The sequence below is a fragment of the Diprion similis genome, chromosome 10, assembly GCF_021155765.1.
Source record: "Diprion similis isolate iyDipSimi1 chromosome 10, iyDipSimi1.1, whole genome shotgun sequence".
Classification (NCBI taxonomy): Eukaryota; Metazoa; Arthropoda; class Insecta; order Hymenoptera; family Diprionidae; genus Diprion; species Diprion similis.
The window spans coordinates 900,132-915,727 of NC_060114.1; the positions used below are offsets into that span (position 1 = coordinate 900,132).

General features: G+C 37.1%; 1 protein-coding gene across 1 annotated transcript in view; it reads left to right on the top strand.

Moving 5' to 3' along the window:
- LOC124411863 (sodium/calcium exchanger 3) overlaps positions 1-15,596 on the top strand; it is a 584,624-nt gene that overhangs the window by 188,732 nt on the left and 380,296 nt on the right. The window contains exon 2 of the mRNA XM_046891367.1: positions 1,023-1,295. Within this exon, the coding sequence (XP_046747323.1) occupies positions 1,023-1,295 (273 nt within the window). The remainder of the gene's footprint in view (positions 1-1,022; positions 1,296-15,596) is intronic.

Sequence of the window (15,596 nt, forward strand, 5' to 3'; positions counted from 1 at the left end):
GTGTTGATAAGTTGTGGTGAAAAATATTCTTCCAGAGTGTTTTTAGCATTTGCTAATTACACTAATATGGATTCATCATCTAGAGAATCGTCAAGGAGTCCTCAGAGACGTGAGTTTCCAACGAGGGACCTATTTATCGACAAATACCGTCGTCTGTCAGATGAGTTTCGACGATCGCGTCCCATCGACGACCATTTGCATACCGATCGTTGGAGATCGCCGCACAACAGGAGAACATCACGACCAATCAAAGGGAGGAAGAATCACCTGACGACAGCGACGAGATCGGTGATCCGGACCCCGAACCCTGCCTTTTCTACGCTCAACCTGCCAGGAGACAGCTTCGCATCCGCATTGCTCGTTAAGCTTACAGATTTCCTTCAGCTAATTTTACTCTTCCTGCTTCCGTTTCCTTCTATCGTACTATCGTTTGTTCTGTCGCTACCGTTTAATCTTTTTCGCCCTCTACCGTTTTGACTATCGTTACCTTTTTTACTTTCCCGTAAATTCAACTTCTTCCTTCTCGTTTGCTTTTTCTACGTTACGTTATAACCGATTGGCTAATCCCCCAGGACACCAGGGGACACGGGATGTACTTTTAAAGTCCCGTACGTGCCCCTTGACCCCCCGAAATTACTTCAGTATTACTTTAGGGGGAAAGATGCAAAGGATTGTTTTGTATGCAAAAATCACGTTAGATTATTTTTGAAATTCGCGCAGTGAAGAGATAAAATAATTACCACAGGATTTAGGCGAATAATTGAACAAGAAGAGATTGCGTTTATTTTGAATATGAAAAAAAAAGAAAACTTTGGGATCACCACGCGGTGCAAAGTAAGAAGGAAAGAAGAGACTTTACCTCCAAATCGAAACAAACACGATTTAGTCTGTATCGACTTACAATAAATGTCGCACTTGACTAGGTCAATATCAGACACACAAATGCGTCAATATTTGAATATCTTTATAAATTATTCAAAAAAAACTGTGTGAGATCTGAACATTTTTTTCTTTTGTTTCAGACTTAATAACTGCACTCAACCTGCAACGCTTTCGTCGCCGAGTTTGGCGACAGTAATGATCCTCGATGATGACCATAGCGGTATCTTCGGATTCCCGGAACGTGACGTAGAAGTAGTGGAAAGCGTTGGTCAATATTCACTCAGGGTAGTTCGCTATAGTGGGGCTCGGGGTCGCGTTATAATACCATATCACACTGAAGAAGGTACAGCGAAACCGGGGAAGCAGTACGTTGACCTGTCGGGGACTGTGACCTTTGAGGACAACCAAACAGAGTAAGTTATCAAATATTGAGCACTATTTTCTATAAAGGCAAGTCTATGAGCGAACGAAGGAACAAAAACTTTTGTTGCATCTGAAAGAACTGTCAAGAATACTCTGTATTATTCAAAACTTGAACGTTTTCTATTGTTTGACATAGCTTCAAAAACTTCACCATTTTGAAACACTTCGAATGAGAAAGAGTGCTTTGTCATTATAAAATGATATTTTGAGAAAATGTGATTTTTCTTGAGTAAGAATCAGATTATTATTGTATTTACTTTTCTTATAATATTAATCAATAACTTGATGCACTTCTGATTTTTGGAAACCCTTTTTTAAGTCGTTAATACTGTGGAATTTCTTTTGCCTTGTGAGTTTGTCAGTCTGTTCTTTTGAAGGGAAATGGTGTCTCCACCAACCCTGAGACGATATATTTTAACGAAAGGCGATAGTTGGTAACGAAGTAACAAAGAAGTTGCTCAAAACGTAATTTACATCTGCTGGAGACGCTGGTTACAACGTCTAAAAAGAGCCCCGCAGAATCCTTATGGGAATTGGATCTCCGTCGAATTTGCTAAAATTTTAATACGTTGTAGTACATACCCTCCCGGTTAAATGTTTTCACTGCCACAAGTGTCAAAAATCGGTCGCTTCCGAGATACAGACTTCGTACGGGGTGCTCGCGGATTTTTTGGTATCTACGGATTACCCAATTTTGACAAATTACAAAGCTTCAAGGGAACTCGGAATCACTCAAAAAATTGCACGGTCGATTCTTGAAGATATGCGGGAAGCTGCGATTGATTCGATCAATGCTTTAATCCCATCTATGAATTCGCTGGTTTACTGGAAGGAGGTGCAACATTAGATTTTGCGTGAAAAACGAGACCCTCCGACTGTTGCAATAATCGCGACTTCTCCTATTCGTCACACATGCGTGGAGTCTCTGCGAATCGGCCGCGCAGTTTTTGAGTGGTATATTTGATTACCAGTCCCCTTGAAGCTTTGTGATTCTTCAAAATTGCATAATTTAGAGATACCGAAAAAATCTGCGCACCCTCCTTCCGAGGCTTGTATCGCGGAAACTACTGATTTTAGGCACTTGTGCCCTTGAGATCTTCTGATGGAGTATGTACTACAACATACCAAAATTTCAGCCAATTTGGCCGAAAGCCAATTCCTATAAGGATTCTGTAGGGTTCTTTGGCAAATTTTTGATTAATAAGAATAAATTAATAATAAACATATATAATGGATATTGCGATATAATGGATATTGATATAAAAATCATGCAAAGAAGCTATTACAAACATATGTGACGTATTCCGTTGGTTATTACTGGGCGCTAGACCAAGTTCATATTTGTATACTTATTGACGATGAAATATAATCATATTTCCATAAAGCTGTTTTGCTACTAAAACGAAACTTCTCAAGTACATGTTTGCATGTTCGTTATATTTCATATTTCATAGCTAATTTCTTTGAACAAAGTATTCTGCAAGCAATAGAGAAGAGTAGTAACCCAGGAATTTTAGACATAAATACGGCTTTTGTTCGAACAAATTGGAGCCTCAATTTTTTTTTTGATTATTTCATTTGGACGTCTTGAAAAACATATTGAAAATTGAGAACGAGATCACGTTCGTGTTAGCAAATATTCAAGCTCCAAGGCCAACAAACTCGGTTTTTTGTGGATATCTCGTTTCCTATGCCTCGGAGACTAATTGAGGATGAAGTCGAAATTAAAGATTATAAAATTTTATGCAAGAAATATTGTGTTCATTCTTCACGTACAGTGGACCATCTACGGGATATAGAGCGACGAATGTCCATGAAACGTGCGTAGTGTCCGTTTCCGCAACACTTACGAAGTTGAATACAAGGCAGGTTTTTTTCAAATACGGTTTCCCCAGTAGGCCTCATCTATATTAAGGGGAAAGGCCACGTTAGCGGCTGAAAAAATAACAGTTCGAGGAGTCATTTGCCTCATGTCATCAGTTCCTCGCCTAACTTTTTTTTCGCGTTGATTCCACTTCAAAAGAAGCCTAATTTGTTTAAAGAATTAGGTCGCTACTCCTTCAGGTGGCGCCACGATCGTTTGTGTGTAAAAAGAGAATAACTAAAAAAAACACCATTTTTTAAATTCTACAATTTTTTCCACGGATTCTGGGTCCAAAATAAGTAATATCTATCATAATTAAAAAGTAAGCTGCAACTGCCAGATTTGTTTTTACTTTGTTTTGAGTTTCCAAGAAAAAAAAAACTGAAAAATCGAATCCTAATAGTCCTTACAGAATCGTAAAAAAAGAGAAAAATAAAATGTGTTTTCGAAAATTTTGATGTTCTGCATATTTTTCAAAATAAATGAGAAAAATCTTTTTATCTTTTGATCTTTTTTATTGAATATTTTGTTACGGTACAGGGGGACGGCAGTCCATGTACCCACCCGATGGTGTTGGTTCGGGTGCTATTTTTGTTGGTTCGTAGTCGTCGCCGTTTTCGTTCAGGGAACGGAAGGGAGAGAACAGTAATTAGAGAATGATTATAACTTTTATTTTGATTTGGAAATTGAGTGAAGTCGATGAGGAGTAGTTGAGGCAATGGTTTTGGGGAACGGGAGTTGAAGTTGAATGTAAGAGGTAAGAGAGTTGGAATGAGAATGAGTCTTTTGCGTGAGAAAATGAGCGAGGATACAGGGTAGAGGGGGATTGAAATAGCAAGGTAAGGGCGATAGCGAGTGGTGTAAGCCAAGATGGAAATAGGATGACAAGATATGGAGTGTGGGAATGGTAGGTAAAGACAAGCGTCGAGGAAGGTGGGAGAGACGTGAGGCGGGACGTCGGACGTAACAATTTTATAATATATAAATATAAAACAAAAGAATTTTCTCATTTATGTTAAAAATATGCAGAATATCAACATTTTCCAAGACATGTTGTATTTTTCTTCCACTTCTGTAAAGACTATTAGGATTTGATTTTTTTTTTTTTGGCACTAAAAAAAAAAAAATAGAAGAAATATGGGGCAGTTGCAGCTCACTTTTTAATCATGATAGATATTACTTATTTTTTACCCAGAATCCGTGGAGAAATTGTAGAATTTTGAAAATAGTTTTTTTTAGTTCTTCTCTTTTTACAAAAAAAAGATCGTCCCGCCAACTGAAGGAGTAGCGAGAAAATTCTTGACAAAAATTAGGCTTCTTTTGAAGTGGAATCAAAACGAAAAAAAAAGATATGCAAGGATCTGATAACATGAGGCAAATGACTTGTCGATTTCATTTGGAAAGCCTCATAGGTATTGTTTAAATTGGTTTTCTTATTTTCACATGACCCTGCACCGAGATATCAATGTCACGATGGAGGGAAAAATTTTTATAAGTCGTTACGTCGAGCCCCGTATCCCTAATTAATTTTTAATATTATTTAATTGAAGTTTGTATGAAACAAGTTTAATATACACCTAATAAAATACCCGCAATCCGATCCCTTTATTAATTACTTATCCCTGTGAAAAAAAGTCCTCAAAATTGGTCATTTTTTCGGCCGTCATATCGGTCTTTCTTCTTAATATAGATTAGACCTACTGGTGAAACCGTATACAAGCAAAACGCACCTTGTATCCTACCTCGAAGGTGGTGCGGTTAGGCGAGGAACTGATGACATGAAGCAAATGACTCCTCGATTTCATTTAGAATGCTGCCTATGTAAATGTAGCTATCGTTGTACATAGTTTTTTATTATTATTATTGTTGTTGTCGTCGTCGTCGTCGTCGTCGTCGAAGATTACTTTTATTTTTATTTTTTTTAACCTACACTCGATAAAATACCAAAAACTTGACCCGCTTATTAATTAGTTATCCCTTTCAAAAAATTCTGAAACGGTTATTTTTTCGGCCGTCAACGTGGCCTTCCCCCTCAATATAGATGAGGCCTACTGGGGAAACCATATTAAAAAAAAACCTGCCCTGTATCCCACTTCGAAGGTGGTGCGGAAACAGACACTACGTACGTTCTATGGACATTCGTCGCTCTATACCCCGTAGATGGTCCACTGTACTTGAAAAATGAACGTAATGGTTCTTGTATGAAATGTCATAATCTTCAATTTCAATCTGATCCTAAATTTGTCTCCGAACCACGGGGAGCGAGATATTCGTAAAAATACATAAAAAGGGGTGCGGCGATGGATACTACGAATGTCATGGATTTTCTCCGCCCTATATTTCGTAAACCGTACATTGTACGTCAAAAATGAATATAATATGTTTGGTGCAACATTTTTTTCGCCTCAATTTTGATAACCACCTCAGTTAGTCTCCGAGCCATAGGAAGCGAGATATTCGCGAAAAACCGAATTTGTTGACCTTCGACCATGATGATTACTACCGCGAACGTGATTTCGTTCTCAATTTTTAATATGTTTTTCAGAACGTCAAAATGAAGCGATCAAAGAAAAAAACGACGCTCCGATTTTTTTTTAACAGAAAACCTAAAATTCCTGGACTATAGGGAATGCTTGTATAACCTCTCTAGTAAATTTTTTTCCAAACAACTGGCCTCCATACAGTAAAAAAATTTCAATTCCATCGCTTTGCATCTCACAAAGTCAAATACCGATCTTGTGGTTCGTTGAAATTCAGCGGGTATTTGAGCTTAAAGACTAACCAAGCGTTGTGACAAAAGGAGTTTGCTGCGAAAACTCAATTTTGTGCTCAAGGTGCTTTGTAGCCAACAGTCGATGAGTAATTTTTTCACTATGCCCAAGCAGCATGTGCATGAAATCCAGCACAAATAGAAATACCATATTAATGTATGGTCGAATTACAGTCAATGGAGATGAACTGGTGTGATAATGTGTCTTCGAACTAGCTGGCATTTCTGGAAACACTCTTTTTCTGAGAATAGCAAGTAAACTATCCAACTGCGTTTGAGGGGTGTTTGAATCTATAGCCTGATTCCGAAGCTGTGTCATTTGATCCCATTCTCCATCTTCTGCAGAGCAATCATTGAGGCTTTGATTTTCTTTACTTACCAGTTCATCATCGGAATCATCATTGACTTCAGCATTTGATAGATTGTCTTCCTCAGATTCTTTAGCAGCGCTAGGTTCTTCTTCCGTTGATTGATGAGGTTGTTCTACCTCATCCATTGCATCAATTACGTTGAAACCAGAAACCTTGTTATGGTCAATTTCTGATTTGTCCCACACGACACTTAAGGTGCATATGAAGACCCGTTGTACACCTCGAAAACGCAGGGATGCAAAACTCCTATACCGCTCAAGCGATCAGAGTGAAACTTGGGCAGTTAATGTCTTATTTTGGCAAATAGTGGACCGTCTTTTTACTTTTTCAAAATTTTGAAAAAAAATGTACAGATCAGTTACCACCCACAGAAATTGGCCAAATTTTCACAGTTACACTGAATTCATCCGGTATGATTCCATTCGGCGGTGATGAAACACACACTTTGAGCCCAGTCCCATAAGATTTGATGGCGAATTGACGAAATGGCAGCTAATCTGGTTTTCGATCACGAAGAACACCGAAATCTCATTTTGGCGACATTTGTTACCGACCTTTCATGTATGCCGGTAATTTCTTACCGACATTACACGCATACATTACCGGCATGCGCGTGATATTCGTCGGTCATTTTTTACCAACATTACACGCAGACATTACCGGCATGCGCATAATGTCAGTAACAAATGTCGCCAAAATGAGATTTCGGTCGACTTCGTAAACGAAAACCAGATCAGCTGTCATTTCGTCATTTCACCATCAGATCTCATGGGACTGGGCTCAAAACGTGTGTTTTATCACCGCCGAGTGGCATCATACCGGATAGTTCGATCCATTCAGTGCAACTGCGAAAATTTTGCCAATTTCTGTGGGTGGTAACCAATCTGAAATTTTTTTTTCAAAATTTTGAAAAGTGAAAAGACGCTCCACTTTTTGCCAAAAGAAGGCATTAACTGCCCAAGTTTCATTCTGATCGCTTGAGCGGTATAGGAGTTTTGCATCCCCGCGTTTTCGAGGTGTACAATGGGTCTTTATAAGCACCTTAATACCTATAGGAGACTGCAGTCTTTGTATGATATCTCAGCATGAGGTTTTTTTTTATTTGTTTTGCTGGAATTAGTTAGTCCCGTTTCAGGCACAACATTGCCACTATAACTTGATGAAGTGTTTTGAAACCATTCACACGATCCAGTGATGTTTTTGCATCGCGTTGAGGTATTCACGCCAGAAAGTTCAGTCCACTCGTCTTCAGAATTTTTCAAAAAATGACCCTCGTCACGTTCTGTTACTAGATATTCTACATAAAGCAAAATAATTATATATTAAGTTGGAGGTTAAAGATTCTATTCAATCGACCAATAAAATGAATTATAAATATTCGATTTAGAGGCAGAATTGATTGAGTAGCTACCATATTTATACCTTCAATCGGACGCTGCATTGCCGCAGAGTTGGATGGCCCAAAGGCTTCGGCCATTTTTGGAAATGGCGGCAATACTAATTTCTTTGGAGGTAGTAAGTGTGCTTCCTCATCGTCAGACCCAGAACTTACACAGCGCTTAGCTCGTAGATGTCTACTCTTTTTGCCTATCAAACGTTCTTCGTCCGAGCCTGCAGTGTCCATATCAGATAGTTTTTCGGCTATCTTTAATTTGGTTATTCCCTCCCTGTGAGTCCACAATGGGCTAGTTTCATGTTTCCCATTTTTAGTCTATAAGAATGATTTTGCTATAAATGACACAATGCATCATTTTGCCACTAAAAATATACGGTTTGATGTATGTGGTTGATGATGTACAGGGTCGGTTTCGGAATCGATTATTGGAAAACTAAGAATCCTACATTTTTACACCGTCCGTAAAAAGATTTGCATGCTGCTTATAGAAAACATATCTTACTTGCTGTACCAAATGTGCGAAGGACTGTTTGTTTTGACCAAGTCAATGAGCATGGTGTTTCAAGCTGTGCTATAGCTTCATTAATTTTTATTTGGTTAGTGTAGTTAGGCTAAAGGCAAATGCTATCTGTCTTTTGAAGCCAAGCAGTAGGGACCATTTGTATTCCATCAGTAAACTCAACGATCGAATACTTTGTCATTGTAGCAGCAGTATGTCCTATATAGATCATGCAGTGTATTGCAACATTTAAATAACTATGGAAATATATATTTTTTTTAATGTTCGGTTTTTTTTTCAAAGATAAATCAATCGGAAACAGATCAATTGTTATATTATTATACACGAAATATCGAAGAATTAGCATAATGTACTAAAACGGGTGTATTGTGTGTTATAAACTGAAATACACATTACTGCCTATACAAAGGGATTGCAAAGGACTTTTTTCTCGCTATATCATATAAAAATTCCTTTTTTAGAATTTATGGCACAGCACACAGAGCAATCAGTTTGTACCTTCAGTTGTACCTAAATTTGAACATTCATTCTTGAACTTATATCTGTGTAGCCAGAAAATCATAGATAAATGGCTACGATGTCAAACAGTGCCAATCCAAACAAAATTGAATGTGGAAACGCCATTCCATGGCAATCTTTGGTTCGGTTAGCTTTGGAACCGTGCGTGTGAGTCTATTCTCATTAAATAGCGTATAACACAAAATTTAGTTCAGTTCATTTCGGCATGGTGCACGTCTGCCTTCATTTTTTTAGGAGTTCAATTTTAGTCCAAAATTTTACAATCTAATATAACCTATGTTCACTAGGCGTCATAGATTCTGTTATAGCTATGTCTGTTAGACGAGTTAGTTCTGTTGGGACTACGCACCATTTGCATGTCACCACAATCAAATATTTGTACGTAGGGGCACGTAGACGGTACGTTATACCTATATAACCAAATTGTCCAACAAACTAACCGTCTGAGAATCCGTGATGTCAAACAAACTTGCGATGATGTGTGAATGATAAAAAAGTCTGAAACAGTAAATTTGTATCAAGTAAAGTTAAGAAGTAAATAATGTGTCCTGCGACTTGAAATTTTAGAAGTTACATGTGTATTAAAGGGAAAACTCCGAAATTTTGCCCATACGACATCCTGAACATTTTTAGTTTTATTGAGTTAATAGGCCAAGCATGTAGTCTACTGCCCTCTTTCAGGATTTGAATGGATAATTTTCCAGATTCATATGATGAAGTATATACATCATCGATTGGAATAAGTGTTTTACCCACGATGACTGCTGTCCCATCTCTATGTTCAACTATGTTCAAAACCCTTACGAGTGATCCGTCTTTAAGTGTGCAACAATCGTTGTCGAGATTATCACAATGGATTGATTAGGCAGTGGTTAGTAATTTTTTGTATTGATTTTTCACATTTCGTCAATTGATAAGAGGTCCATTATTGTGACATTTCCTCAAAGCATTTTGATCTATACGTTTTTGGGGAGGTGCTTTGAGTAATTCCAATTCCGCATACAGTCTTGCCAGCTGTTGGAGAGGTTTCTCACCGAGATTTTCTGGTGAAGATAATGCGAACCCTAGAGAATTTATTAACGATTTGGAACGGTATTTTGAATTAAAACATGTACCCGTAAAACAAAGAATATTAGTAGTACACGTAGCATTGGAGGGAAGAGCGAAAATATGGTTAGATAGCAGAAGGATTCGATTTAAAACATATGCAGATTTTAAAACATTTTTCTTGGAGGAATATGATTCAGTGGCAATTGGAATAAGAGAAAAAAATCGGTGGTCGTCACGTAGATACAGAGGACATGAAAACAGTTTGCAAACATGTCACTTGAAACAAACAAAAGAGGCGCATATTTCGAGCCTAAATTAACTGACTATGAGAATAACTGTTGCATAATCCAACAAATGCCCATAAGAGTAAGAGAAACTTTAGTAGCGATACATTTTTCGGACAATAATGCCGTTGAGACAACATTAGTACAATTAGATTTAGCACAAGAAGAGAGAGAAAGAGAAAAGTGAAGAAGTTTTCAATCGAGTAATAACGAACAATCATATTTGAAAGTGAAGGGAATTAATTATCAAAATAATAGAAGTCAATAAAACTATAACCGTCAGGGACAACGAGGATAAGCTAATATGACGTACCAATACAATAAACAGATGACGGCTAGTAGACCAAATGGAGCCAATTTCTGTTTACCAAATACAAGGTACCCACCGCCAAATTATTATCAACAGAATAATACGAATAACGGTCAGACGAATGGTCAAGCATTTTGGAATCAATTCAAACACGAATAACATGGTAACGGCAACATCAGCTGATAATCGAGGTCAAAATTCAGAAAAAGCCGAGGTCCAAAATCGCGACGTGATCCATATGATTACATATAGAGGACCTAGCATATGATGTTCAAGGGAATGATGGAGTAGAGTCAAGTTAAAAAAAAAAAAATATACCAAAATGCCCACATTTAGAAATGACCAACTGTGATATTGGGGTAAGATATATCCGCTTTGTTAGATACAGGTAGTCAAGTGACGTGTATTTCAAATGATTCTCCAATCAACTGAAAGAGAAAACAAATTTAGACGTACTTCCTGTCAGTAAAGTTATTGTTATTCCTGCTATTGGTAAAAGAACGGTCAACGTTAAACAACAGGTTTTTTTAGAATTGGATTTAGGGAATCAAACAATTTCATATGCGTGTTTGGTAATCCCACATTTATGAAATCAAATAATTTTAGGTGATGACTGGTTATTAAAAAACAGTGTGATAGTTGATTACCGGAATCGTACGCTAGAGATAAACGGTATTCGTATTTGTAGACTAATAGTGTCGTTCGATTTGGATCCATTGAATAAGTTGGTATCATCTACTCGTGAGGGAGTTACCACGATTCAAATAATTCAGACGCACATTGACATAGAAGATAAAAATAATGAAAGTGGAATGCAGAATGAGGGCGTTCAAGTGATGAATCGATAACGAAACACTGAGTATCAGTTGCGATGAGACTTCTGATGATTTGATTGTTGATAATAGAGAAATTGTTGACGATAATGAAATTGCTGCGAAGATAGAACTTGTAAATGGTGATGAAATTACTGATATCAATGAAATTGTTGCAAAAACTGAAACGGTAAATGATAATGAAAGTACTGATAGTAATGTAATGGTTGAGAATATTGAAAATGTTAATAATATTGAAATTGATGATGATGAAATAATTGAATTTAATGAATTAAATTTTTATACGTCAAATTGTGAGAAAAATACTGACGTTTCGCAGAATTATTTGAAAGATACCCTGACATCCATCGCGAGTTTAGAAAAAAGAACAGACGAGGAGTTCGAATCACAGAGTGAGGATCACAATTTTTACAAAATGTACCTGTGTTCATCGGCATAAAATCAAGTTGACAAAATCAAATCCAATTATAAGAAAATCATATCCGTACCCATAGCTTTACGAGACAAAGTGAGTGAAGAAATAAAAATGATGTTGAAATTAGGTATCATAGAAAGATTGATGAGTCCACACTGTAGTCCATTACGAGTATTAAAAAAGGGAAAAGATAAAATAAGAATTTGTTTGGATGCTAGATATTCAAATGAAGCAATTGAGTCAGATCAGGAATCACCTCCACCAATAATGAATTACTCCAAAAACATCATGGTATAAAGTACATGACAACTCTAGACTTGACACACGGATACTGGCAGATTCCCTTAGCGCCAGAATCAAGACCGTATATAGCATTTTTATATGGTTCACAGTTGTATCAATTCTGTAGAGTTTCTTTCGGACTAAAAACGGCTGGAAGCGGGTTTATAAAAACATTGAATTTAGCCCTAGGCAATGAATATTTCGAATTTTTAACGTGTTATATACATGATTTGCTGATCACTTCACCGACGTTCGAAGAGCATATGAGCCATTTAAGTATCATATTTGATAAATTAAGCTAACATAGTTTCACGTTAAAATTAGAAAAATCGAAATTTTGTGAAGAGTCACTTAAATTTTTGGGATTTATTTCATCTGTCAAAGGCATTAGGCCAGATCCGAGTAAAGTAGAAATCATCCGAAATTTTGCTGAACCGGAAAACAAAACGCAAATACAGCAAATATTAGGAATTTGCAATTATTGTCGACAATTTAGTTTGAAACATGCCTATTATATCGATCCATTCAGAAGAATATTAAAGAAGGCTGTAACCTGGAAATAGACACCAAAATTATCAAAAGCTCATCAGGATTTTTAACAATAATTTTATAAACAATATAATTTTAGACCATATATTGCCAGATACTCCATTCAATGTACAGACGGAGGCTAGCGATAAAGGGATCTGTGGAATTTTATATCAAACGGATCAATCAGGAAATCAATATTTAATATCCATAGTTAGCCGATATTTGACTAATTCGTAAATTCATTATACTACGACAGAAAAAGAATTGCTTGCGGTGATATGTTATCGGGACGAAGGTCAAAATTATTACAGATCACAAAAGTTTAACTTTTCTTAAGAATACTACACTCAACAATGCTAGATTAATTCGATGGATTTTATTGCTTCCGGAATACTTTTTCGAGATATCACATTGTGAAGGTAGGGATAATATCATTGCGGATTTCTTCAGTTGGAACCCAAAATTAAAATTTACACCAGATACTGAACCAGAAGAATTGATAATTTAAAAATTAGAAGCACAAGTAGAGGTAAAAGATGTAAACATTAATAAGAAGTGTAATACAATTGTCACATCCTCGGTGACCTCTGCCCGTAAATACTAAGCGTTTTCCTTAAATATTAATAATCATACCATTTTATTCTATTTCTCACTAACCGCTTGCACGGCTCGTTATTTTTCCTCATTTTCTTCTGTTGTTCAAACCTAAATAAGCCACCGCATGTGATCGACACAGGAATTCGTTTGATTATATTCTAAATACCAAAATAAATACCCAAAAATACCGGAAGGTATTTTCGAGGATTAGACAATCTAGCGCACACATCCGGGGCGATAAAACCATCCATAAAGGTGGTACATAAGATACAGCCACAATAGAATAGAGTAGTTAGTAAGTATAGCAAGGGACGAGAGGTTCTTATCTGCACCCGTGGGTAGAGCGGTGATCGTCCCACTACCCTGGGCCCGGGGCACGCAAAATATCATTTCTTTCCTCTGATTGGTCCCACCTTCCGGAAATCGTGGAAAACCAACTTCAGTTCTTACATTCGACAAGACAACAACTTCAGTTCTTTCATTTAACGAAATGACACTTATTCAGTTTTACTCGACGGATTCACTTCTATGAAATCTCTCGTCCTCGTTTAAATCCTTATTCATACAGTTTACAATTCTTAGGTTTAACCAAATTTATTAATCTACCTTTTGTCATATTGCATACATTTTTTTTAAACTTACATTTAACTAAATCCTTTAAATTTACCTTTTGTTATTGTTCATATAATCCAATCACGTCCATGGAATAAACATTATTTTTCATTGAGTGTTACCTTGAACCTGATTTTACTGGAATTCATTTATTCAACCATTAAAACCTTTATAAATCAATCAACAAGACACACTCTTCAAACTGCCGTTGAACTCTCAGAGCCGCTCACAGCCCTAATCACCTAAACCATCGAAAGGTAAGCGACTTTCTATTCAAATTTATCGTTCATCTCAGGTAATCGTATAGCATAGCAATCTCTTTCCGATAAATCTATGTGATGAGTAAAGGTTTTCATACGTAATTAATAGTCAAGGTCAACCCGTCCCACAACACAATTTACAAAATGACATTGGACAAGGAATTGATAAAAGAATTCATAAAATAAAGACACGGAAAAAAGTGGCAAAGAAAGGACAAGTAGATTACAGAAAAAATCAAATGCGTGTCAGGAAGTAGTAAAGCAGCGTCACATTTAAAAATGCACAATGATATTTTCTTCCAACATGATTACAAAGAAGGTCAATGGAGAGTAGTAGTTCTGGTTCGGTCAACTAATAAATTAATTCACTTCATCCATGATAGATTAGAACATCCAGGGTAGTATTAAACCCGACAATACCTAAAAATGAATTATCATTGGAGAGCGACGGGTAAAGATGTCAAGAAACTTGTACAATCATGCGATCTGTGTCAGAGAATTAAAACAGTGATGGTAAAAATAGAAGGGGAATACGAGATGGCAAAAGCAGAACGGCCAGTACATTTAGTCACGGTGGATTGTATTTTGCGCCTCTTCCTTCAGAGATTAGAATATGGAATACTCCCACTTCACCTAGTGTCGCCACAATTTTAAAGAAAAAAAAAACACCTCTTTGCCCGCATGGGAACTCCTGAGCGCGCCATAGTAGGCGCGGTTGGTGTTCTTCATTCTCTCGCTTTGTGCCATCGTCATCACGAATAACCTCTAAGTAGCTAGCCCCCCCACTTTGAAAAAAATAAATAAATCAAAATATGGAAAATTACGAGCTATTTATGAGCTCTCAGAATATCCAAGTTTCGATTTTTGAGCTCAACCGGTCGAGCAGGAATTAGCGATTTTGAGTGGGGGGGCCAGGTACGTAAGCAGCCAGCCCCCCCACTGCAAAAAAAAGTGTTGGGAAAAAATTCAATATACCAAAATTATGAGCTATTTATGAGCTTTCGAAATAACAAAACTTCAAATTTTGAGCTGGAAAAATTGAGCAAAAATTTCATATTTTTAGTTGGGGGGGCTGAGAACGTGCGCACGCAGCCCCCCCCCCCCCCCCCCCCCCCAACAAAGGAAGTGTGGAAAGAATTCTCAAAAAAATTTGAGAATTATGAGCTATTTATGAGCTTTCTGGATATACTTATATTATATCCATAGGTACAACCCCCCGCGACCAGCCCCTAAAAATCTGATTTTCCGTTTAAGAAAATTAGTCTTAATAACAACATATTTAGGAAATCTTCGGAGCGAAATATTCAGTGATTTATAAACTGACGGGATATCGCGTTTTGAAATTTTTAGCTGCAACCCCCGAGTACTCACCCCTCGAAAATCCCTCTGGCTCCAAGAGAGAACTTGGCATTAAATGAACGGATTTGAAAAATCTTTGTAGCAAAATGTTCAGTGATTTATGAGCTGACAGGATATCGTGTTTTCGAATTTTTAGCTGCAACCCCTGAGCACCCACCCCTTGAAACCCCCTTTGGCTCCAAGGTAGAACTTGGATTTAAATGAACGGATTCGAAAAATCTTTGTAGCAAAATGTTCAGTGATTTATGAGCTGACAGGATATCGTGTTTTAGAATTTTTAGCTGCAACCCCTGAGCACCCACCCTTTGAAACCCCCTT